Source organism: Geospiza fortis, unplaced genomic scaffold (assembly GCF_000277835.1).
Source record: "Geospiza fortis unplaced genomic scaffold, GeoFor_1.0 scaffold264, whole genome shotgun sequence".
Lineage (NCBI taxonomy): Eukaryota > Metazoa > Chordata > Aves > Passeriformes > Thraupidae > Geospiza > Geospiza fortis.
The window spans coordinates 1,089,872-1,117,485 of record NW_005054332.1 but is presented as its reverse complement, the minus strand read 5'-3'; the positions used below and the strand labels follow the sequence as shown (position 1 = coordinate 1,117,485).

The following is a 27,614-nucleotide window of genomic DNA, read 5'->3' as shown; positions in this document are numbered from 1 at the left end:
AGTGATGGTCCATGGTGAGCTAAGACAGCTTTTAGGTAGCCACATTGCATGTCATGCTGACAAGCTGAAATGAATTATGTAAGAGGTATCCTATGTAGCCGTCATGGAAGAGACACTTGTAAAAGATCCTTATTATTGAGATGTGTAGGAGAAGCTCTATAGAGCACACTTCAGTTAATCATTGTGGAGGTCATAAGGTATGGATTGCTGCAGTAATACTGGTAGGACAGGCATGAGAATTTTAAGTGATTCAAGTGTGTACTATCACACCAGAATGTAGGAATAATAAGAATACTAAAATCAATTATTTTGATGTTTGTTGATGAAAGAAAAGCATGCTTTTCCACCTCTGAGGATGTACCACTTCAGTAGTGTCATCCCCATAGTTTTCCCTATGAGTATCAATGTTGTGTCAACTAGATTGTGTTTTCTATTGCTTTCTAATTTAATCAGTGAAGTGGCCCAAAAGGCACTTTGCTATGATAGAATAGAAATCTCTGGCATGGCTGAAAAACAGCATTTTAAAAAGTTTTTTGAAAATATGTATGTTCCAAAAGCCAGCATTGTATTGATGGGTCTCAGAGTAATAATCTATGTGCTTGGTAAACCTGTAGAGCATCATTATCATAGTCTCACTAATTCTAATGGATTCATCTGCTCAATCCAGTAAAGTGCTAAAGTGCTGTTCCTGTGTTAAGAGCAGTACACTGTGATCAGATGGATTATGCCTATGAATACATCTGCTCCTAGGTCAAATCTTCTGCTCTTTTTTTTTCAATTAATTTATATTTTGACATAGGGTATTTTTTCTGTTGTTAAGTAGGTGAGAAATCCCGCACTTCAGTTGTTCTTTAATGCAGACTTCAGGGTGAGCTTCTGTAAGAGGTGTTTGACAAACTGTGCTTTGTTTAGCTCAGATCTGCAGCTGAACTGTTAGTTTGCTTTTATAGAAGCATTGCATGGGCAACACCTGCAAAATAAGCCATGGTACCCTCTGACACTGGCCCATGGAGCTAGGAAGGACATGTTAGCATATGCACTGAGATACTTTTTCAAGTGTGGATTATGCAGTAAGAGTGAAGGAAAACATTGGGTTTTAGCCTCAGTGAGATATTTGACTCCTTAAAAGTATTAAATGAATTGTCTGACTCTGAAACCAGAATTTCAGAGATATAGAAAAGTGCTTTTCCTAAAGCCAGTGAAAACATCTAATTTATTTCTAAAAAAATCCTAAAATATGTAAGTCCGAGATTTTCTCTGATAGTTTTTGTTTAGATCTCTTGTGTGCTTTTCTGCTTAAAATCCTGTGCATGTATTGCTGAAGGAAGGATTTAGATTTATTTTAAGATTCAGATTTAGTTATTTAGCGTTGAAACAGGCTCTCTAGGGAAGTGATGGAGTCATCATCCCTGGAAGCGTTCAAAAAATGTGTGGATATGGGCACTCAAGGACATGGTTTAGAGGTGAACATCATAGTAGTGCTGGGATGATGGTTGGATTGGGTGATCTTAGAGGTATTTTCTGATCTTAACAATTCTATGATTCTATGATTGTGAAAATTGTATCTGAGGTTTAAATTTGAACCACTGGGTTTCCTCTCATTTGTGTTGTCTTTTCCCATTAAGTTTATTCTATTGACTAGAGAAGAATTATTTATGACTCATATTTAAGACCACAGGTGTCCCACAGGAGTTCAGAGAGGACTTATGGCACCATAAGGTACCTTTTAAGAGGTTCCAGGTCTGTTTTGGAAACCACTGCAACACCCTTTCTATCAGGGCAGTGCGCCATACACAGATCTCCCATGATGAGCTGGGTGGAATAATATGTTTGAAACTGTATGTGTGTGTTAATTAACCTGCAAGTGACAGCTGGCAAGGGCACATACCCTTGTGAACTGCTTATATAAACCTCAACTCAGAGTAGTAGGTCTCTTGTTTTGGTAAACACCTTCTCAGTTTACAAACTTTAGTCTGCCTGGGTGGAATGAGGCCATTTTACAACAGCCAAGGCTCTTGTCCTTTACTTTTATTCTTCTCTTCTCTGAATAAAATGTAGCAGCCATTCATGATGTCTGTATACAAAACAGCCAGCTTTGTGGTATCACAGACGATAAAAATGTAATGTGCAAAATTCACATCCAGCAACACTTCTTCCATTTTTTATTATTTTCTCATAAAAACAATTTAGGAGACTTAAACAAGGACAAGAAAATGCTCTTAAAAAGGCATGCAATATCATTTAGCTTCACCTAGAAGATTTACCGTTCTAAAAAAACATCCACACTCAGTTTAACTGTTCTTAGTGATTACAATTTGCAGTACCTGTTATTTAAAATATTGATTCTTGTTCCTTCCCTTCATACAGCTTTAGAATCTTTCACAGAGCGTAAACTTCCTTGTCAAAAATTCATAGATAATTCATCTCCTATTTTAATGAGTGCTTCTATCATTTAGAAAAGATTAGGCAACCATCTGCAGGAATGTCTGTGCTAAATAGTTGCAGGGCAAGGAAATAGGCTAGATGTCCTTGTGAGTCCTGCTTTCTACAGTTTACTTCTTTTTCAGTCTTTCTAGAACAGAAAATAAGAATTATTGAATTCAAGAATAGCGTAGGAAATTACTGTTTGTTCTCAGTCATCATCTCTTGGTTTTTAATTGTACAGAACACTAAAGAGGCACATACTGGCCTGTGTGTAATAACCACGTAGTTTGCTGCAGAAAACAGAGTGTTTATATAAAATGGTGCCATTCTGAAATAACTCCTACACTGAAATAACTCCTAACCATATCAGTAATGCAATTAATTAAATATATGGCAAAAGCAAAATACTTAATGCAGAAGTAAAATAGTATGAAATATAAAGAAGAAATTAAGATCCTGAAGAATTGTTATTATACAATGATTTAAAATTTTAAAGGCTACACATGAATAAGTTATTATAGTAGAAATATTCAAATGATGAGAATACTACAAGAGAATGCATTAAAAGCGTTTCATTTTAAAAAGCAAAAATTTCTAAAGGTAAGCCCCTGTGCTTTCATTCTTTAATGTGTTATTTCATTCATGAATCTTTTGAGAAAACAGTATGGAATATGAGAGAATAACATACTGCTGTATTTTCAGGATTTAAATGTTAAACTTGAAAATGTAAAGTGCTTTTATCAGTATTGGTAATTTTATTTGAATACAGCCATCTTGGGATGCATTATTTGGAAAATATTTGAATGGGAAAAATGTGAACTACAGAGTATCTTCTGCCTACCTGGCCATGATAATTAAAAATGTCAGATTTGGTAGATATAATTAGGGGTGAAGATGCAGTTTGGGCTTCCATCCACCACTCCTTTTCCTCTTTGCTTAGTTATAATTCTGCAAAGCCCAAAACACACTACCTGCTATGGTGACATTTTACATTCATTTTGAACAGGTATGAGTCACTTTACCAGATTTTTATGCTCAGTTTCTCCTGCCTAGGTGTATGGTGATGAGCAATTGGGGCCAGGAAGGCAAATAATAGAGTTTGCACAATTTCAACATTCTCTGCACATTGAAAGTGAAGAAACATTACATCTTTATGATATTCTTCACTGATCAAATCTGTAACCATAAGTAAACAGGTTCAGATCCCACTAAAGATAATGGCTGGCCAAGAGAGTCACTGCAGAGATGCACAGAGAGACAGCAGATTGCATTGCCATGAAAAAGTCTTGCTCCTTGGGATTCGTGCTATCATTTATGTTTTAATTCAGCAATATTTCATTTCTTATGTCATTAAAAATACCAGCAGTAGTATTAATCCAAAGTTATGTCCTAGGAGTAAATGGGTCTCCCTAGAGATGAATATAAACTAATTACCTTTGTACAATGTGTAGACTGTTTAGAATACATAATTGTTTTCCCTAATTTTTTGAGAGATGAAAGAATGCATACGTATATGTATTAGGATATCTCTGTCTACAAGAGAAATCTTGTATCTAATATCTCACAAATGTTTACCCGTCTTTTATTTGATAAAATGCAATAATTTAGTACAATTTAAAAAATATACTGTGTTAGTGCAAATGATTTTGCCTTTCATATTTCCATTATCATAAAATCCTTTCCATGTTTTCATGAGTACTAGCATATTTTTCTCACTGTCTTCATGAATACAGCTCAGTTCAGATCTTAATTCACTCTATTGAAAGAAATTATTCCATTCAGTTTGAAACTGATCAAAGCTCTTCTATACTGTTTTGGAGAGCCAAAAGGGGACTTTTTATGGGACCAGGATCTACGTAGGAAGTAAGCAAAGGCTGTTTTAAGAACATTTTCCACGTTCACTTAGAAGAGGTTCCCATGGAAATCTAATTCAGCTAATAGTTACGTTACCCTTTTGGCAACTTGCCTGCCTCATGAGGAAATATCATTTTAAGGGGTTCCCATAGAAAGCTATAGCTTAAATCTGTACTGCAGAGTGATGGTATTCACTAATGCCCTGAAGCTCTGTGTCCTGCCAATGCAGCATTAGAGAACAAGTGCTTCCTTGTGGGGTCTGGGTACTCTGCTACAGTGAGAATGCTCCTCAGATTTCCTTCTGTCATAGGGCTTACTGTAAGGGGAAAAAAAAAAAAAAGGGAGGGGGGAAGAAAAACCAGCAAAAAAAAAAAAAAGAAAAAAAAGCCCTGCAATTCGTGTTTTATTCATTTTGGGGGTTTTGTTGGGGTTTTAGTAATATTCAGACCTACAAAGGAATAACTAAAAATAAAGAAGAAAACAAAAACCCCTCAGTCCTTTGAATGCAGTGATATTTATTATGTGTGTATATATATGAGAGATCATTTTATAATGAAAATGTAACAGAAAGTCACAGCTTCTTAAGTCAATGCAAAATTGTGCTTCTAAGTCAACACACATTCTGCCATCTAGTGAGCAGCAGAAATTGTACTGACCAGTTGCCAATGCGATGAAAAACCCCAAGTACTGCTACTGCTGTGTGTCTTTGTGGGAGAACCTCTAAAATGGGTCTAAAAATGTGTAGAAAACTTTTTCATGGTCTGGGAAGTCAGAAATTGATCAGATCTGCTGAAATTAGTTAATATTGCAGCCCAAAATTTGATTTAAACAGACTGATTCTTTATATATTTCTGTAGTCTTCTTTCTTCCTTTCCCCCTCTCCTCCTCCCCCTTCACCTGGGACTTACATCAGCATTTTGCATAATTTCTGGGAAAAATATTTGTGTGTTAGCACAGAGAGGATGCCATGCTACTGTATGTGAGACAATTTGCATTATTGCACATTCTGGCTGCAAGACCTATTCTGTTCATTCAGCAGTCAAGAGTAAATGAAAACACTTGTTTGGCTAGTTACAGTTCAGGAGTGGGTAGGGTAGTATGAATCACACTGCTGGAGCATTGTGGGTGAAAGAAAATGACAGTCACTTTGGGGAGTCAACTGCCTCTTTTTGCTGTTAAGGTTTTGAAAAGCTTTCAGGAAACTGCTCTACTTGTTCTGGTACAAGCTGATGACACTCAGCAACTCTCAGAAGTTCCTTGACATTGTGTGTGTCCCAAGGGGGTAACCCTAGAGGTCTCAGAACCACTTTTTTTTTTTTTTGTAGTTCATTTATGATGTCATCACCAACTTCTATGATGAAAAAGGCTTTTTATATTCATGCCAGTGTGTCCTGCACCATAAATAGCACAATTCATAGTAGATGAATAATACATTTGTCCTCTGAAGTTCCAATGAAATATGATAAAAAATAGCCATAAAAGCCAGACCAACATGGTTTATAATGTCATCTGATGACTAGGATATATATGTTACAAATATATATGTTACAAATATCATAAAACAGCCTTAAAATCTGTTTGATATTTACCTTAATTTCAAAGAATATCCACTTGTCAAAAAGCAAAGACTTGGTGAGTAGAACCTTGCAAAGCTGGTATTTTTCTTTTGTATTTCTCAGTTGTCCTAGTTTGCATTTGTACACTGTTAACAGATTTTTTTCTTCTTTATTCCTACAGAGAGCACATGGCACCTCTCTCCTCTTCTAAAAACGCACACCTACACTGGCCGCAAGATTTTAGCTTCTCCTCTAAAAAACTAAAAAGGTTACTCAATAGGAATAAAAATTCCCATAACATAACATAACATAACATAACATAACATAACATAACATAACAATAAAGGTAAAGCCAATGGGACTAGTGATAAGAGCTGTAAATAATACCAAACTGTAAATTTTGGAATTGCAATTTTTTGTTCTGTCCAAGAAGGCATGGAACTATATTACATGCCTCTGCTTATATGTAAAATGAAATCATGGAATCAGATGATCATTTAGGGTGGAAAAGCCCTCCAAGATCATTTCCCTTTGAACAAACACCACCATGTCACCTAAACCATAGCACTAAGCACTGTGTCCAATCATTTTTGAACACTTCCAGAGATGGTGACTCCACCACCTCCCTGGGCAGTCTGTTCCAATGCTTAACCAAATGATAATGTCACATCCATATTGAAATCCACGCATCACTAAAATGCTTTGAAGTATTGATCCATTATGACCAGCTGAGGAGCAAGCAATAGGCATCCTATTGCAGTGATCCCTTGTGCTTCCATAGCCACCAAAGGACCATTGACAGCAGGATAAATTCTTTTATCAAATAATGAAACCTGGGGTTTTCTACCACAAATGTTTGGAATGTGTTATGATTTATTATTAGTCTTGGTCTGTTTAAAATGATTCAAGGTTCCCCATAATGCTATTTTTATTTACATTTTGAGATATTTATGGGTTTTTATCTTCATGCTGTGTAGATTATAGCATTAACAATGTAATAAAAAGGCTTAAAACCCTTGCATGTTTCCAGGCCTAACTTAGAGTCACACTTTCAATTTCTGAATTAGACCATGCACCTATTTGTTGCTGAAAGGATTTGCTTTCCCCCTGTATTTAATGAAACAATATTATTAATATCAATGTTAGAGATAAAAGAAGAACTGCCCTGTTTCACCCAAATAAAATTTAGGACAGACATCACCAAAAAATTCTCTTCAGAAACTAATGTCTACAAAAATACCTTCTTCTGGGTTAGAAAACTTATTTTCAGCAGCAAAAACTAGGTAAGAAGAGTGAGAATGATAAAAATTAATTTACTCAGAATGTCAATTCAAATATCCAATATTATATCCAGATATCAGGTCTTGAATCATGCTGACTTGACCTTGCAGGACACCTCTGTGCTATAACACTGCCTACATTAGGATGGTTCTTACCACCTTTCCCACATAAACAGATCCTTGAAATTTCTGTGCCATTTAGTCATACTCTAGACTGACTTGGGTTAAAATGCTTTCCCAGCCCAGACAGCGTTTAGATACTGCCTCTCTGTGAAGTATTGAGGGGAAAAAAAACAGCATAATGGGTTCACCTTCTGTGTTTATTACCTAGGATCAGAAAATAAAGGAAAGTTTCATTCTATTTAGTATTTGTTGCAAACTTAAACAAGATATTATATTAAAAATGCTTCATAAAAATGCATTACTCTTAAGCTTTTTAGATTAAACAATTTTGAGATCATTGTTTCTACTTATACACAGAAAGTGGACATTTCTGATCCCATTACAAAAATGCACTTGACCCTTTTTTTTTCTCTCATGAGGCTTGAATTTTAATGAGGTCTTACCCATGCCAGTACATTGCATTTCCTGGTACCGCTTTTGTTCTCATGTGGCATTTAGTTAAATACTTCCGCTGAATATGAAAATAAGAGCATTGCATAAGTCTGGTTCCATATTTTTTATAAAACTTTTAAAAATATTTTTATCTGGGTAATGAAAAATTTATCTTTAATATATACTTGCTATATAAATGCTTAGTATATCAAAGGGAGATTAGCTGAAAAGTGCATCTCAAAGACCATCAGCACTACTTGAGGCGAATTGAAAATATTTTGTTGCTTAAGTGGAAAAATGAAAAATCCAAGGCATTATAATCATACTGAGTGGTATTTGTAACTCCATCGTTATGACTGGAGCTACGTCAGGTATTATCCACAATGCAGAACACTGATCTCCCAGACATCCCTTTGCCTCTCCACCAGCAGTCTCTGTCCTGCAGGACACTGCATGTGCCCGCACCCAGCACAAGATGCTGCAGGACTGGGACCAGAACATTCACCACCTCCCTGTATGCCTCTGGAAAGCCTTCCTCTAGCAAAGGTCTCCCATTATTGCACTCTGTAACTTTAAAAGTAAAACTAAGTTTTCTGCAAGAATGGTGCCATACCCTCTAAATTGCTTGACAAGGAGAGATCATGCAGGCAGCAAACTCAGAATAAACACACCTCGCTGTGACAGCCTCTTCAGGGGAAAAGCTATGTAAAGTCTCCTGCCATTACCATGCTATTAATTACAGCTTAAATGTGTCATCTGTACTGCACCTTGTAAAAATTGTAAAAAATATTCTAATCACAGTTTGCTTTAGAATATTAATTGTAATAAGAGATTTTCCACAGAATCAAAAGCTATCTTAAATCAGAGAAGCTGTAGAAGAGGTGTATTTTGGAAAAAATTATTCATAGAATTTTAACACACATATGTATATATACACATACATATATATATTATATATTTGCATGTGTGTATATACATATATAATTTAATTATATTTATTTCTGGGATGTATTAAAATGTTGAATGTTTAATCCTCAAAATATATTTTATTAATTATATGTTCAGATATTCTCTTTAGAATATGAACTGCATTGCTGTTCTCAAATGAATAATTAAATTTATATTTTAAGTGGTGCCAGTAATGAATATTTACAAAAAGAAACGCTGATTTGGAGAAATACATGAATAGTTTACTAGAAAGGAAAAAAACCTCTTTCTTCCGATTGACCCCTTAAAATAAGTTTACCTTTTATTGTTTCTTTAAATAGAAATTTTAATGTTTTAAATGATTTATCAAGACAATGTGTTTGCAAATAATATTTATTAGGGATATTTACATATCACATAATGTTTTGTGGTTTTTGAGGCAGAAAGGTAAGTTTTATTATCTTCATGCTTTTACAAATTGGGGAGAATTTTGAATTTTGCATTTGCAAGGTAACCTTCCAGCAGAAACGTATTTTTTAATGTTTGTGTTCCTTGTGTTTCAGACACCTTCTGCCTCTTCAGAAACTTTATGCGAATGTAGTTGAAGTAGTTTCAATGTTAACCCACATTTCCCAGCACAAGCTTCCTGAATTAGAGTCCCAGTTTTTGGGGTGTTTTTTACAGAATATTTAGCACTGAGCTGCAGACAGCTGTGTGTGCCTGGGAGGATCATAGGGAACTGTGCTGAAGATACAGCAGTCCCCCTCTAAGTGCAAAAGACTTTCTGTATTTCATTACAAAAATGAAAAGTAGAGCTAAGGTAGAAGTCTAGGAGGTTTGCACAGGACAAGAGAGGGTATATGACAGCAGTGATAACAGGATAAACAACTAAAGCACTCATCTCATACACTACGGGGCTTGATGTCACCGATCTTTTCATAGGTTTTCCCTATTAAAATCAATGTGGAGAGTAAAATACAATCTATAGTCTTTTTAACTTAGACGTTTCAGGAAGGAAGCAGATCACAAGCACTTGTTCTGCTGTATTCAACCTAAGAAATTAAACAGTTCATTGGCTAAATTATTATAATTTCCCACTGCCACCATTCCCAAAGATGACTTTTTATCTCTGTTGAAGGCTTCATCAGCCTGAAAGATGAGTGCAGAAATAGAAGTCCTCTGGAGGAGCAGCAGGCTCTGCCACACAACAGCAATGTCTAACACTGTCACAGTCATTTTCTGGTGTGGTGTGCACGGATTTAAAATAAAGGAATAGAATGTCTGCATTTGAGTAACTGTTTTTGTCCCGTGTCATACAGCTGATTTATAGAATGTGTCACTACACTGAATGTTGGTTTATAAAATAAAATTATATTGGAAAATCTGCAGACATAAATTTAAGTATTTATTGAAAGCTGAGTGTAGCAAAGTTAAGTTGATGTTAACTGCCATGATCACTTGCCTGACTCTTGCCAGCAACTTCCAGGTATGTTTAGGAACATATTGCATGAGACAGTATGTGACTGTTGAGAAATGTCTACACACAAGCTTTCATAAACCTTTATTCTGTCTTTAGAATTTGGAATGATGGGAGATCATACAATTAAAAGTCAGCGACCTCGATCTGTTCATGAGAAAAGGGTCCCTCAGGAGCAAGCTGATGCTGCTAAATTTATGGCACAAACTGGTAATACATTAGTTACATTTTTTCTATTTACTGTTGTTAATTTTAGCAAGACCACTGCATGTTTCCATAATCTTTTGCTGCATATTTGTCAGTTTTCTAAGCTGATACTTTTTTTGAATCATTTATTTTTTTTTTCACCAGTTAAAGTCCATAAATAAAGTAGCTAAGAGTTAGGTAGATCATGCAAAAACATGCACTGTGAATGTGAATACTGCATCATTTAGTGTAAGCATGAATTTTTTAAGTAGTAAAAGCAGTCTCACATGTACAAACACAGGACAGCTCACTGTGACATGCTAACATTTTTTCAAAGATGTTAAGAACATGCTTTAGAATTTCTTTATAAATAGACTGTCTAATCCCAGCTTTAGGCTTTTATCAAATTAATTAACAACTGGGGTGACTTTAATGTGCATGCGTTCAGCATTTGCTATCTTTGGCCCAGCACAATGCTCTGTTCTCTAGTTTCCAGATTCATAATTGCTAAATGAAATTGGCCGTAAGTAGATTTTAATTGAATGTGCAAATTATCTAACAGTTTTCATCTAAAACATATTTTCTAATTTTGTTTGAGCAACTTCATCTTCTTTATCTAAAGATACCAAGATGATATTGGAAACATGGAACTGAAGTAATTAAAAAAAAAAAAAAACCTGATTAGCCTGTTTACCAACAGTTACCACAGCTGTCTTTGAGGTGAATGATAAAATTTTAGTGGTGAGTTGAATTAAGCTCTCATACACCAAAACTACTGCCCATTTTGACTTCAGTAATGATCCACGTATCTGTTGGTAAAAGCTAACTCTTTATTGGTACCCTACACACTTCATTCCAGTAAGTTACTGAGTTGACAGTCTTGTGCCCCATAATTGTTGTATGGATTTGAATCAACTTCCTCTGTATCCCATAGTAACTAACCTAGAATATATGCCTGCATCAGTCGTACATAATGCTTCCAGTTTTTATGCACTTCAGTAAAAGAGCTATAATTGCTTCTAGATATGTTGCATGTTGACTTCCTTAGTGGTAGAGTGCTTCACTTAACAGATTTGCAGAAATCAGTATATTGAGCAATCTAAGTATAGCCAATCAGTGTAGATCTGTTTGATAACAAATTTAGAATAGGAAAAAGTCTGTTTCCCTCATATTAATCTATAGGATTGCTTTTATGGCTAACTCCCAGATACTACTGTAAGCAAATGCAGTGGAAGAAGGGAGCCTAGAGTTCTCTAGGTCTCCATGCAGTTTTTGTTTAGGAAAGTAGAACTTATCACTTACATACCTAGATCAGACATATAATGGTAGTTGCTTACTACATAGAATAACACCTTTGCTTTTATGCTGCTTCTTGAATTCATACAATTACCCAAAAAATAGTAAAATTATCTGGGTTTTTTTTCCCATATAAATCCTTAAAACTTTAATAATATCACGCAAATCTTGTATTTGATAATTTTGAGTCATGCATTGCAGTGCATCTATTCTGGGTGTTAAGAGAGCTGCATTACAAGTGCAGCCCTTATACCATCACTTTCCAATACATTGTGTGTGTGGAGTGGGAGATGAGCGTTCAAAATTATACAGGATTGGTTTTCAAGGTCCTGTTCTGAAAGCATGTGAGATGTATGAGCATATAAATTTAGATGCCAGAGTTTGGGGAAATATATATTTTCCATGCTGCAGGTTAATACATTTTAAGTAATACTTGTGCTCTTTCTGGACATACTAATTTTCATCTCTTCATTTTGTTTTTCCTTTGTAGTGATCATTGCATATTTTCTTCACCTGTAATGCATTCATGTTTCTTGCAATAAAATGATTGTGATATCTTCCTAAACTGATTCATAAGGTTTTTTTCCTAACATATCTATCTCATTAATTTATCCACTAAGAAATATTATTAGCAATTGGTTACTGAGTTTATGGGTTTTATATTTTAAGCCTTGATATTTTATTTTGTGTAATAATAAAAGAGATACAAAAGTGCAACAAAATGTTTGTATGTTTTTAAAAGGCAGAGAGATAGGAATAGAGAAATGTCCAGGAAAAGATTTATGAAAAGCATTTAATACTGTTTAAATCATGGACTTATTCCACCAAATTTTGCTGAAAATTGAAGAGTTTTAATATGTGGTATTAAAATACGCATTTTTCTGGTTTTGGAGAGTATTATGAAGCAGTAAAAACATTTATTAAAAAATACTGTGTGAATAATTTCTTGTTCTATATTTGTCATTTTATGTGTTTGGACTGATCCTTCCCTTAGGTGTTATGGGATTTAGAGAGTATAATGCAGGTAAGTTTTACACAGATCAATGAGGCCTTCCATACAGTAAGTTATGTTTCCTCTTATGTGTCAAGCCTCAGGGGAGAATAAGAGTTTAGTAGCTTGCTAAGAAATAAATTGAGATTATAGATTTAATATGATTGATATAAAAATTTTAAGAGTTCTCAAATAACAGAAAACAAGAAGGTAAATAAAAAGTAGCCTGTTCAAAATTTTCATTTCAGAAAAGAAAAAGAATGGATAAGAGAAAAGCAAACAATGGAAGATATATTTGCAGATTATTTACTTAACCTAGATTTATTCTAGAAAATATAGCAGTGTTATGTGCTGAAGTTAAAATGGTAAATTAACAATGATGTATATGTAAAGATATTTTCCTTCTTTTAAATCTTTTAAAATAAGTAATAATTATCCTGCACAGTATAAAATACTCAGAAAAATCAAAAATTACCAAAAAAATCATAATGCATTGTATAAAAGGAAGAAAAGCAGCTGGTGAGATAAGTGTGTTCTTTATTTTGTTTTAATTTTGCTCTTTTTTGCACTGCATGTTAATATGGAGGATCTTCCTCCAGCAAATGTTTAAGCCTTCTTTACATAGGATGATGTATATTAAGAGATTATGCTTTTTGTGAATGAACACTACATAAATTCTCAGAACTTCTAATAATACCAATTTCAAAATTCACTCAATACATTCACACAACAGTCTGACAACAGCCTAATAATCATGTTGCTGCTATTTTCCATCATGTTCCAAGGGCATAGAGTAACATTTTTACTTTAATATATTAATTTTTTTAATTTTTAATTTCTTTATTTTATTAGTTGTGTAATGTCAGTATGTCTGTGTTGAATAATGGATTGTTTTCACTGAGTATATATAACTCTTTTACATAATGAGGAACATCTCGAGAAACATAGTTTAGACTTTTTCTGCTGTTTGACCTTTTATCTAAACAATTTTAACAAAGGCAAAGTCAAACTTCAAACATGAAGGAAAAGACTAAAAGTATTAGCCTGGAAACCCACAGTAATACAAGTCTTTTTACCATGCATATAGGGCTTATAGTACATTTTTTACAATTGTTAATGTCTACATACATATTCAATATATTTAGCATGTTATGTCATCTAAGCTGAACCTAAGCCATCTAACTGCCTAATCAAAGTGCTAAATTCATGTCACAAGAACTATTAAAAATATAATCAGTGATTTTTTTTTCATTTTTTTTCACCTAACAAATAAAGAAAAGAACTACAAAAATCACTGGTGAATTTTTGTGTGTAGAAAGCTCATAATTTTGTGGTTTTATGTAGAAATTTTTAGAATTGCATATAATTTTATTAAAAACAGAGGGATGTGTGTGCTAATTATAATGCATTCTGTCTTTTTACTGAATAAGAAGCACTTTTTTTTTTTAAGCATTGAATAGCCTCAGAAATTAATCTTAGAAGTCTAACAGAAACAATCATTTTGCAAAGGCTTCCTTCTTGATCTTTGGGGAAAAAAAACCAACCAAAAAAAAGACAGCTTGGAGAGATTCACAGATTCTTGCTATAAAGCACAGTTTGAAGAAATAGCATGTCACTTACTGCATTCTTGGAAGATAGCACCAGAATATTCCTGCTTTGCAGACAGTCCCCTGACTGTGATCAGTATCAGAACTTTTGGGAGACTAGAAGTATACTGAGATAACTGAAATTTCAAGCAAGCCCCTCAAGTCTGCAGATTTTATCATGCCGCTGATTTTAAAACAGAAAGTCCCATTTGTTTTAAAAAATTAAGCATGCAGTAATGATTTCAGCTGCTGTTTTACATTACATGGTGAATTTTAACTGCAGAAGCTAAACATCAACGCACAATTATTTACTCAAATTGTTCAGTGGGGTATATTCATATTATTTTTGCATTTGCTTTCTGAGAATACTCAAGGGACTTATTTTTCTGAACAGCTCATGAACAGCTATACACACAATTGTGGAATTCCTTTGGGAAAGGAATTCCACAATTGTGTGTATAGCTGTTCATGAGAATTAAATTCAAGCATTCTTTCCAGAGCATCCATGGAAGAAAATGTTATGCATTACTTGCTTTCAAAAAATAAAAATTTAATATTCTATCTCTCAGAAATTTTTAAAAAAATCCTCTTTTCTAATATACAGTATTAATAAAGCACATTTTCAATTTTGAACATAGTAGTATGTATCACTTTCAGTAATTAGGTCTGGCAGACCCAAGAATTCACCATACCTGTAGGTCAAAAGCAAAGAGTAAATTTATGCAGCAAATTATCAAAGTTTCCATCCCACATTTCAGGTTGAAGTTTAGTAAACAAAATGTTTTTCTTTGTCAGGGAACTTCATTCAAATGCTATTTGACTCTGCTGAAGAAAATGTAAGACATTAGGGGCTGGTTTGTCTGGGTTGTTTTTCATTGGAAATTGGAATTCCCTTACTGGTAGGGCTCCTTAAACTGTTACTGAGCCTTAATTCTAGAGGGATAAGTATAAATATCAAAGACAAATCCTTTGCTATTATGTAAAAAGTGTTGTCTATGTTCTTACAGAATCCTGAGGGTAGTGTTGTTTCTGAAGTGTTGAAGGGCAGTAGTCCTCATAAAGTTGTAAATGATGCTAAGACATCAAAGTGTTCCCCTCTGACAGGCATTATGTGATTGCAGCATCGTAGGTGTCCTTATTTTCTATTCATTGCACATTTTCACAGCTGCTTTACTCCATAAACCTTTAAATATTTATTTTGGTGTGGTACCTTTTTCTTTGATTTATAAGAGCGGACAATAATGAGCTTCAGCAAAAAAAAAAAAAACAAAAAAAAAAAAACAAACAAACAAAAAAAAAAAAAACCAAAAAAAACCAAAACAAGCTGTGTCATTAATACTTATGTCTATATTCATGTTTGTTTGTTGTCTTGAATACAGGTGAATCTGGTGTTGAAGAGTGGGCCCAGTGGAGTACGTGTTCAGTTACTTGTGGTCAAGGGTCGCAGGTGCGAACCAGAACTTGTGTATCACCTTACGGGACACACTGCAGCGGCCCTTTAAGAGAATCAAGGGTTTGCAATAACACTGCCCTCTGTCCAGGTAGTGTTAGCAGCCAATAAATAAATTGTGGATGTTTTTGAACTGTATAATGATAAGAATTTGAAACTATATTTTTATTTTCTTATTATTGTTACCATGGATTTCATAGGGGCATTTCAATTAAAGCAGAGAACTGTAATTCTATTCACCTGTGATTTTTTTTTCATGTAGGTTATTATTTTTATTTTCAGAACAGTCAAGATATGGAACAAGAGCACCTTTTTTTCTGACAGTTTCATATTTTTTTCAAAAAGTCTATATTCTCTAATTTTCAATCAGAAAAGAGAAGGTAGCATGAGTACAAAGACAAACTAGGGAAGAAATGCAGATAATGAATACATTAAGAAGCAGAGACTAATTAAGAGGGTGGGTTAACATATATTATTTGACACTGCAATTGTTTTCCCGTTTAGAATACTCTCTTTCAGGCAATGGGCCAGACAATGTTCTATGCACAGTTATGTCTTCATGGACTTCCCTTTACATTGTTCTGGCAAGAAAGGGCAACAGCTACCTATCAAAGGAAAAAAGATCAGACAAAAGTAACTCTCTTACATCTGACACACGGTAAAGGTCATCAGTGTCTTGCATCACAGTTTTCCTACTCCTTTTGTCTGAGAGATCTGGACATTGTTGGAGTTCAGCAGTAGTTATACACTAAGGAGAAGAGACAGGCATATTCAAGTTAGTTGCTGAAAGGGCACATCTTTCTTTAGACTCTACCTGTGGATCTGTGATGGGAATCTATGATGGGAAACAAGAGGGAAGGCATATGCCTCATGACTACATTATTTTTCCTCTACTGTAACTGAAATGAAAAAAAAAAAAAAGAAAAATACTATATACCATTCTTCAGATGGTATGTATAGTACAAATTCAGTACAAATTCCTCAGGTCCCTGGAACATTTGATCCCAAGAGGGTGATGAAAGTGCATGTGATCCCTTAAGTTTCTGAATCAGCATTATAAGCATTTAGGGATCCTCTGTAATAAAAATCAGCTTACAAGATTGTCTCTAGATGATGCATGATGGTAACAAGAATTGCTCTCAACACCTAATGTTTCCTATTGTGCTCAAGTTAATCCATTCACATGAAATTCTATAATGTTTCAGAGTAGAAATGCCTAGTTAGAGCTGAATTTTAATACTTTAGAAGTGGTTTACACATGGAAGTGTTTCCATACAAAAATGGCAGGTATTTCTAAAAGATTTAGAGTAGCTTGGATTGTGCCAGAGGCGGGAAATACTGCAAAAGAACCCTCAAGGCCAAAAAAAAAAAAAAAAAAAAAAAAAAAAAAAAAAAGTGAAGGAAAACTGTAAAAGAAATGAATAAGCATTGCAAACAATCAAAGATAGATTTAAATATTTGTTTGAAACTATGTGAAGAATGAACATGAAAACAGTCCACTTCTCACTATGAGTTCTGCCTGATTTCTTGCTAATAAATATTAACTAAGAAGAGGGAAGAGGATTAAATAACCTACTTTTCAGAATTTTATCTTCATTCTCTCTAGAAAGGGATATTAAGTTTTCATACAAAAACAAACCAAAACAAAAACAAAAAAAATACAGGTAATGCAAAAGCCAAGGTAATTACTTTGCTGTTGAATTTAAACTGGAAAAAAAGTTAATTCTTAGATATGTTATGATCAAAGAAGCCTTTTACAATGTTAACCCCAAAACACTACTCCATATTTGTCAGGTCACAAAGGAGCTCTTTCCTTATATCCTCACACTTCAGAATACAGCTTCTGTTTCCAGATACCCAGTAGCAAAGGCTACAAATTCTTAGTGTCTGCACTGCCAAGACACTTTCTTTTTCAGCTCACCACAGTTGATTTTGATAATCTCTGTGTATCTTGAGTAATCTTTCCTAAATAATCAGTCTCCTGGGCTTAATCTTGCATATTGTTCCATGCAGTTACAATACCTTATTAATTTATGTTTTTCTCTGTATGACTACAGGGTCTCTACTGTGTAGCAGTGTGCAAGATTAGCAATTTAGAAATATGCTTTTCCTAGGCACTGCTCAATTAATTTTTCAAACATCCCTTTAATTATTAGCCCAAATATCCTCTGTACTCATTCTATTATGTATCCTGACTCAGAAAGTTGCATAGTTCCTGATCCCTGGTCCATCCATTAAAACAAAAATGTATATAGTCTGTATACTAGTGTACAGATGTTTGACAAAATGATTAGTAAAAGGGTGTGGGACATTGTGAAAGCTGGAATGCTTCCTAATCAAAAAGTTGTCCCTTTAACATAAAAAATTATGCAGAATGACCTACTGTACTTCATGCATCTATCCATAGGCTTCAAAGGAACCTGTTAAACTTGCAAATACTAATGCAAAGCTTTCAGACTATTTTTTTCTATTGCCTTTAGATATTCTTTATATACACTTTAACATATTTTATATGCTGTCCAAGATACTCACTGGGATGTTAGAGAACATATTTCTCTGTAATGTCAGTGTCCTGGAAAATTTGGAAAATGGGGTTTACCAGCTTCATATATATGTATGTATTGGAATAGATATTTAAATTTCAAAATAGCATTACTGATAGTTCAAGCAAAATAATGAAAGAACCCCTTTTTACACAATTTTTGGGTTATTTATATTTATTTCAGACCAATAATATTCTAGAGAAGTGCAGCATAGTAGACAACAAAACATAGATAATTTTTATTGTCACTGGTCCTTTTGCAGGTGGAGATATCTCATGATCCATTACTGCAGTGCTACTGTATTCATTTAAGTTTAGTGAATTATTTCTAACACAGCTAAAACTTAAGGGGAAAGAGCATGGGATTTCCATGCTTGCAGATAATTTCAGCTTCTGTTTCTCCTTCTCCATTGTCTTGAACACCTTTTGCCAAAAATTTAGCTGTAGCTTAGCATTTCCAGGCTTATGGGTAAAGCAAGACATGGCAGGAGCAGGAATACACTAAGCCATTTCAAACATTTGTATTCTCAAATGCTCTACTTTGGCTGGTGTTATTTGCTAGAGTAGTTTTACTTACCTCCCCTTTTTCTCTCCTTTATCTTATTGCCATGGGGCCTGACAAAAGCTTGTCTGCATCTTTCTTAGACATCCCCTTTAACCAGTGAAAGGCCACAATAAGGTCTCTATGGAGACCTCTTTTCCAGGCTGAACAACTCAAACTGTTCTATCCTGTCTTCATAGGAGAGATGTTCCATCCCTCTGATCATCTCTGTTGCAGTGCTCTGGACCAGCTCCAGCAGGTTCATGTCGTTCTATGCTGAGGATCCAGAGCTGGATGCAACACTCCAGGTGGAGTCCCACCAGAGTGGAGTAACGAGGCAGAACCTCCTCCCTCACCCTGCTGGCCATGATGCTTTTGATGCAGCTCAGGTTGTGTTTGGCTTTCTGGGCTGCAAATGCACAGTGCTGGCTCAGGCCCAACATCTCATTCACAAACAGTCTGAAGTCCTTCCTTGCAGGGCTGCTCTCAATCCCATTATCTCCCACCCTGTGTTGAAACCAGGTTGCCCCCAAGCCATGTACAGGACCTTGTTGAACCTAGTAGCATTCACATGGGCCTGCTTCTACAGCTTGTCCAGCTCCCTGTGGATGACATCCTGTCTCTCAGGTTTGTCAATCACACCACTCAGCTTGGTGTTGTCCGCAGACTTGCCAAGGGTACGCTCAGTCCCGCTGTCTGTGTCATTGATGACATAGACAGTACTGGACCTACCTGCACCATGACAACAGCCATATTTTTTTCAATATCTGTTCAATTTAAAGCTGAACAAATCAAAAGTGTTTAAACCCCAATAAAAATCTCACAAAATATGTTTGTAGGATGAAGGCCAGCATGGCCTAACGCCTCCTTCCACTTCACAGCAGTTGTGTGTTGTGAACACTGTGGGTGTTCACTTCAACATGATTAGGTTCACAGAGTGGCAGAGAGATGGGAAAGATGCTTTGCAGTAATCCAAACTTGTTGTGCTAGCAATGTTTTTGACAGAGAAGCTGGCAATAATCTGAATATTTTTGTCCCAAATAATGAATCTTGCATCTGAAATTGTGTTATAGAAAACAGTAACTCCTCTGCGGGCCAGCTCTCCATCTGGTGTAATTTGGCATAGCTCATCTGGCTATAATTCATCAGATGCTATAGGGGATTTTTTTTGCATTTAGAAAATAGTGCTAAAGAAAGAAGATGTAAATAAAATACCAGAAAGAAAAATCAGGGGTAAGAAACTTTTAATTAAAATGGTTTTTTAAAGATAATCAGGATAATACTGGGCACTTCTGTAATGTGTTGTTTTAGTGTTATGCCTATTCCATCCTTGATTTAGTTATTGGACTACTAGTTTCAGATATAAAAGTCTACAAATGCAAGAAGGTGCTGTGAAAGTTTTACTTAATGAGATAAAATTTGTCATGGAAGATGTTTTTTGGCACAGCTTAATTTAAACCACAAACAGATAGAGGCTGCTTTCAGTCCATCCAAAATGAAACATTTTGTTTTGGCTTATATTTAGTTCCAAAATCACATAGGAATTGTTCTGTGTTGCTGCTAGCATGCAGTCAGCTCTTGCCTGAAGAAATACACATCCTCTTGGTTAAAGACCTTTAAAGAGCCATTCAGCACATATTTTTTTAGTTCTCAGATAAAGACAACTAACTTAGAACATTTTGACAACATGGAATCAAAATTCCAAATTAAGCAATAGGCTTAAACTTGTATGTGCCCTGAAAAACCCCACTCTATGTCTACATAGATCAAGACCTTTAAATTTTTTTATTTTTCTAGAGAATAATCTTTTTAGAATTTGGATTAATTTTGTTTAGCTAATTTTTATACTTTTTAAAAATCTTGTTGTATCTGAACATTTTAATCAACTGTTGTGGTATCTGGAGATGAAATTATGTCATATTTTTATTACTGGTTATTGTTTGGAATCTGATCTGACAAACTGTTTTCTCATTAATTTTGTTCATATGATAAAAAATTGGGAATCTTAGAGATGTGTCTGGATTTGTAATCTAACACCTTGCCAGTGACAAAAAAAAAATCAATTATATAGCTGAATAAAAACATCTGTAGAAGTATAGTACTTGTTGAGAACGGCTGAAACTAAAAGAGTTATGGGCAGGTATAGTCATAAATTTACTATTTTTAGAAGTGCAAGACTTTCTGTTTTTGACAAAAATGTCAAAGTTAATCAAGGTTTCTAAACTAACTAGACTAAAATCTGTCACTTTAACATTAATTTGGACTGTCCCTGAGGGTTATTTTTTTAATATAATGCAGATGGATGTGATATATAGAGAAATATAATAAGGACGTAGGATGTGGTCTTTTTGACCACTTTTACATGACCAAATGAAAATCTTTCATTGATTGAGCCCAGTGAGTTAAAATCTTCCCTGAATAAAGTTTGACATTTTCTGTCAGGTACAATTTCTAAGAAGTTAACTAACAAACTTTTTATCTCAACATAGTGTCTGAAATGACAATTTTTCTTACTTTAAATGAAAGGCAATAGAACTTACCTACTTGCTGAATTCCCCTTGATCTTACTGATGAATTTGTGATAATGTGCCAGGGAGCTGAATGTCCTTCCACAGCCTTGCAATTGAATTTCACCTCAGGAAATGTTATTCTCATTCCTGCAAGAAAAGGGTTGTATTTGTAGAAACTGGGCAGGGGATATGTGCCTTCAGGGCAAAGGAAACCTATATATGAGAAGTTCTTTCACAGTGATGAAAAAAAGTGAGGACAAAACAGAAAATCTATTTCTTCTGTAATGTTGTGTATCATTACTACTGATACACTCAGATGTTATACACAGTTTGCCCCTCTAGACACCCTTCAGACAGCGCTTCAGAAACAGAATTATGTGGTACTGGGTGAGATGTTCAGTCTGGATACTAAGTCTTTGGATTTCTCTTAAATGCGTAACATTACTGCAGTTCTCATCACTACATTCCTGTTCTGACATTGCCTAATTTAAATTTGTGCAACTGCTCTTATTAAAGCAGAAGAAAAATAAGTAAAGTTTGCTTTGCAGTATTATTCAATTTGTATAGAACTGTTTCATGGATGTATGTGTAGAAAATTTTCTGACAATTTCACTGAATTTTTCTGTAAAGGGGTTGCATATAGTATGTAACTTCATATGGATATTGTATATCAGTTTCTCCTGTAGTAGAAAATGTTTAAAGTAGAGAAAGATTCATCTTCTATGATTCCTTATATTAATATTATCAAATATTTGTATGTAAAAATAGTGGTATAAGTTTGTAATTTATTGTCAACTCTGAAGGTATTTGCAGTTTGTTGAATGAATGTTTTTCCAAGAGTACAGCATGTATTACAGTCTGCTAAATCAATGAATATGTTCATGTAAGGAAATGGTATATATCTCTTTTACTTATGTGGTTTTGGAATTTTTGATGAAGACAATCAAGCACATCTGCCACCATATTTCCACCAGAATTTAAACAATTGAAAAAACTTTAAGATTACTGCTCCAATTTGTGATATTGATATAGCAAGACATTACTGCATTTACTCCTATAATTTCAAAAGAAAGCTTAATTTTCATTGGTTCTAGATTTTAGAGTTGCCTTGATACAGAAAGCATATGCCCGATTTTCACAAAAGCATGCCTCCTGAAAATCAGGGCTATTAAACATATTGAGTCAGGGACCAAAGCTGTCATTACTAACTTCTGAAAAGGAAAGTCATAATGTGTAAAACAGTCAAAAAAGAGAAACTGTGATGGTGAGATTAGTTTAAAGATTAGAGAAAATGTTTCAAAGTATATTTTAAATATACTTTAGAGAAAATATGATTAAATTAAAATCAACTAAGCTTTTAAAAGTATGTGTTTTCCTATGATAAAGCTTACCTATGAACCTGATTTCCTTGAAGGTGGCAGAATAACTCTTATTTAGAATGTTGATCTTGTTTATTTTGAAAATCCTTTTGTTACTTGTGTGTCTATTTCTGGTTAAAATCTGTATGGTTTGTTGCAGTACATGGCGTTTGGGAGGAATGGTCACCTTGGAGTTTGTGTTCATTCACATGTGGTCGAGGCCAAAGAACTAGGACAAGGTCATGTATACCTCCCCAGTATGGGGGAAGATCATGTGATGGACCTGAAACACAGCACAAACCTTGCAATATTGCACTCTGCCCTGGTGAGCTCATACAGCAACTCTCTGCTTTGTTACAGTGCATTTTATGTGGGTTGTTTGTGGTTTCTTTTATAGCACTTTGCACATAGGGAAAAAAACATTATCCAAAGTGACTAACTTGAATAATATTGTTTGTTGGGAAGGATGGCTCTTACAATTGTTCATAATTCTGACTGTAATGGTTAAAGTATATCGTCAGGATGGTAACTGTTCAAGACAGAAGCAAATAATATTTAGTTTCTTTGAGGTACTCTCTCTGTAGGGCACAGTATGTTGTGTAGGAAGTCTTGATTCAGGATGGGTCTCAGAGAACCAAAAGGCAAAATACTTCCTGACTGAGCCTGAAAGAGAGACATTCAGAGGTCACATAGTTTGTGTCCCCCATATCTGTAAAAATTATAGAATACAAAATACAGTTTAAAAATTACAATTTGCTCAGAGGTTCACTGTAATTATTTATTCATCATATGTCAAACATATTTGTGAAACCATAACCTTTAAATTGCTAATTTATCCAAAATGGATATTATTTACATGTGTACAGACAGAAAGGCTCACACAAGCTAGGGCATTATTGAATACCCATTAAGTTCTTGTATTACATGTTTAGGTGCCTCATTGGTTATGTGTGAAACCAATTTCAAAAAATTGCCACTAACCAAATAAACAATGCACAGGCTTCGTGTTAAAATGTCCATCTACTAAAATTAAAGATTACTAAAAAAATAGATGTTCTTTCAAAATTGATTTTCAACTTTTTGTCTTTGGATTGTGATTAATTTAGACCAACTTTTTCAAAATGTGTGTATACATCTAATGCATCCAGTTTGCTTCAATATTGTGAAGAAACACAAAAGATGTTTTGACCTATTCTGTCAAAAAAATTACTTGAGAACTCTGGATTTTGAAACATCATTTGTACCTAAATGACTTTTAGAGGCACTTCTATACTGTTACATTTAAAAGCAGCACTTTAAGTCTTTGCTCAATATTAAGATTTGCTGCAATTTGCATTTTCAATTTATTAAGGGAATCTTCATGTAGAATTCTCTATTTTTAAAGGGTATTTCTGAAATAGAAAACTCACATGTTCTTTTCTCCTAAAGATAAATAAGAGAGATGTATGAAATATATATGAGAAGCCACAGAATGAGTTTTCTCCAAAGACAGTATAATAATTGATTTGATCTTTCCTATCCTAAATAATACTATATAGCAACGAATAAAACTGAAGAGGGTGCATTGAAATGTAATTTCCATAATGTTTTCCTCTTCACATAAACCTTTTATGATTAATGAGTGGAACTAGCATCCATGTTTGGAAAGATTTCCATTTTCTTCTGAATAAATTATCAGGGCTCAGCTTCATAGCTTCAGAGGCATCTGCATTGAGAAGTGCTTCACAACCAGGCATTACATGGAATATTTAATGCAGAACTTCAGGGAAAAGCCTCGGAAAATCTCTTCCTTTAATTCACTGGTGCTGAGATCCTGGGCCCAGGATATGGATAGTACCTTTGAAATGTTCTGTTGTTTATGTCTGACATTAGCAAAAGAGTTCGCCTCCATTATTCAATGAACAGTGACACACCCATACAGAACAGTATGTATAATCACTAACTTTAAGATTCTTCTTTCTATTTTAGACATTAACACCATCAGCTTAGGGAGCTGCTATTCCAACTCCCCTTTAGAAGAATCCTGAAAACAGGGTTTGGCAAGTGCATCAAATGAAATTCCTTGTTTGGAGTGGTTGTGCTTATATAGCACTAGTAGTTATAGAACCAGGTTTTCAAGGACGAGTATTAATCAAAATTATATCAGAACCTACATTTTGTGATTATATTTAACTGCAGGGGCAATGAGGAACTGATGATTGCCACAATCTCTATGAATGCAGGATCCTGAATTAGCACAATTAGTCATAACACATTTCATAATGCTTGCCTGTTTTTAAACATACTGCCTAGTCCTATTATTATCGATCATATAGTTTTTAACTTGTATGGAAGCATAATTGCTTTACGTTTTTTCATTACCTTGGTTTTTAATATTTTCATTTACCTCAAGAAGCTTTCTGATATACAAAATTATTAATAACAGTCATTAACCTTTACTCAGGAGAATATTCATCCAAACTCAAGTGCATGGGCTAATACAAATTACTAAATACAGAGCCATTTCCACCATTTTCATTTTGTTTAGACATTTAACTTGTCAAATTCAGAAATAAGATTATGCAATATGCAAACACAACAGCAGATCTGTTAAGAAAGCAAGGAAGGCAGGAAGTTTCTGTCCTGCTACATTTTATCTCAAAAGAATGTTGAAGAACTGTGATCAATTCCCTCACAGGGAGGATGAATGATAAAAAATATATTCAGCATTGTGAATACAGAGAAGAGAGCCTGTATGTGAGGCAAAGTGGTAACTCTCATTTTCCTTTTCCTGTTCCACTAAAGACTGTCAGGACCAATAACATTATAATCTGACCTATCTGAACTATCACTGCAGCTCTTAGAAATCACTTCAGAGGGCTCAGGGTTTATTTATATGACACAAGAACAGCTCTCACTTTTGCCTAAAAAGACCAGTCTTTATTTATAAGGTCTTGTTCTTAATAACACCCCTCAAATAGTATGTGACCGAAATAATTATTTATCCTTTTTTACATCAGTGTACAATTAGAGGAGATGGGACACTCTTTACTTGAAGGAAAAGGAAAACAGTTTTATATTAGTTTAAAGCAGCTCATAACCTTGGTTTCTGTATTTGATTGCCATGAGAAGCCAGGCTGGGCCCAGCCGAGGGGCTGCGGTCACCTGCCTGGCTGCGATGGTAACTCTGCTGTGTCCATCTCTTTTGTGGCCGCGGCGGCAGTGGACGGACAGTGGCAGGAGTGGAGCTCGTGGAGCCAGTGCTCGGTGACCTGCTCCAATGGCACCCAGCAGCGAAGCAGGCAGTGCACGGCGGCGGCCCACGGCGGCTCCGAGTGCAGAGGGCCCTGGGCCGAGAGCCGGGAGTGCTACAACCCCGAGTGCACCGGTGAGTAGCGAGCGCCTCCGCCCGGCTGCGGCGCCCTCCGAGCTGGAGCGGGGCCTGCAGGGCAGGCTGGCCTGGCCTCTGCGGGCTGCGAGGGGCAGGGCAGCTGCTGGAACAAAAGTCACTGACTACAACACAAGAAGTTTCGTGTCAACATAAGAGTAAGAACTTATTAACATTGACGGTGGCAACAACGAAAACGCTGCCCAGGGAAGCTGTTGGGTGTCCCTCACTAGAGATACTCAAAACCCACCTGGAGGTGTTCCTGTGCCACGTGCTCAGGTGACCCTGCTTTGGCAGAGGTGCTGGACCAGATGATCTCCAGAGGTCCCTTCCAACCCTAGCAGTTCTGTCATTCTGTGAGTCCTGGGGCCTCATTCATATTTACTTGATGGTGAAAAAAGCTGAAGAATGTGCCCTGAAAGGCTGCATGAAGGCTGCGTTATTGCTCTTTGAAGGACATTCAGCAGTTTTAGGCACGTATTTTTGCGGCCTAAAGTACCTAAGTTTTTCATGAACCTAGAAAGTAAATATATATGAACTGATTCCCTTTTAGGCTGAGACTACTTCATGATCCTCTGACAGTACAAAAGCAGCCTTTCAGGGTGTGTAGATTCTATATGGATTTACCTTTAAGCCTCATTTGCTCTGTGAGAACATGTAAAAATCAAGATCTTAAAATATCACACGCAAAAATGTTTTTACTTAGTTTCTTTTAAGGGTACTTAGGCATATTTTAAATGTGTATTGTTGCTGTACAACAGCACTATAAAAATCAATTTTAAAAAAGAGTAATTCTCCATTATGACTGTCATCATATCACCACTGTAATTATATTTTTCCAAACAGCAAATGGCCAGTGGAACCAGTGGGGCCACTGGAGTGGTTGCTCCAAATCCTGTGACGGTGGCTGGGAGAGGCGGATAAGGATCTGTCAAGGTGCTGCTGTGACTGGGCAGCAGTGTGAAGGAACTGGAGAGGAAGTTAGACGCTGCAGTGAACAGAGGTGTCCTGGTGAGATGAAAATACAATTGCTGTTATTATTTACACTACAACAGGGCTTATTTTTATGGGCATCCTTAGGAAAGATGAGATCAATGTCTGTAGAGTAATAGCCATAAGGAGCCGTATCTGGCCTTGCTTTAGACAAGTCACTGCTGGTTTTCTCAATAGATTTCTGTTTATGCAGCTAAGTGCAAATGAGCCCTATTAGACATAACGAGCAATGCATCAAGTTTTGAGCAAAGCAAAATGCCATAGTAAAAATAGTTATTAAAAAATACTTGATTTTCTAGGAATGCCTATAGTTTTTGGAGCAGGAACAATTTGCTACAGAAAATCTCTTTGAATGTGCTGTATCTGAGAATATCAGGGCTGTTTTTGTAATCTGGAATTCCTTTTATCCAGTATGCAAGTGACATCTCTAATACATTTGGGGTAAATTCTAGTGCAGTAAAAATAAGAGATAAAGTGAGCATTATCATAGTGTAGAGAGTGAATGAATGAATATGTGAGACACATTTTATAAAAGGGAAAGTAATTGAAAGACACATCTTTCTATTATTAAACACTAATATAATGCTTAAATATCACTTTTTTAATATAACGCTTTGTATCACTCTTTACTTTGCCCTCCCAAGAGATTTAAGTCTTTCTCACTAAAAGCTAATGCAAGTGTATTTTTGAGCTTCTTCAAAAATGATGAATAAAGAAGAAT

General features: G+C 35.2%; 1 protein-coding gene across 3 annotated transcripts in view; it reads left to right on the top strand.

The window, feature by feature from the left end:
* Positions 1-27,614, top strand: part of ADGRB3 (adhesion G protein-coupled receptor B3) — a 442,842-nt gene that overhangs the window by 166,650 nt on the left and 248,578 nt on the right. For all 3 annotated transcript variants that reach the window (XM_031057612.1, XM_014307289.2, XM_031057611.1), the window contains exons 3-7: positions 10,173-10,283; positions 15,512-15,673; positions 22,694-22,858; positions 25,736-25,900; positions 26,747-26,911. In XM_031057612.1, coding sequence (XP_030913472.1) covers positions 10,173-10,283; positions 15,512-15,673; positions 22,694-22,858; positions 25,736-25,900; positions 26,747-26,911 — 768 coding nt within the window. The remainder of the gene's footprint in view (positions 1-10,172; positions 10,284-15,511; positions 15,674-22,693; positions 22,859-25,735; positions 25,901-26,746; positions 26,912-27,614) is intronic.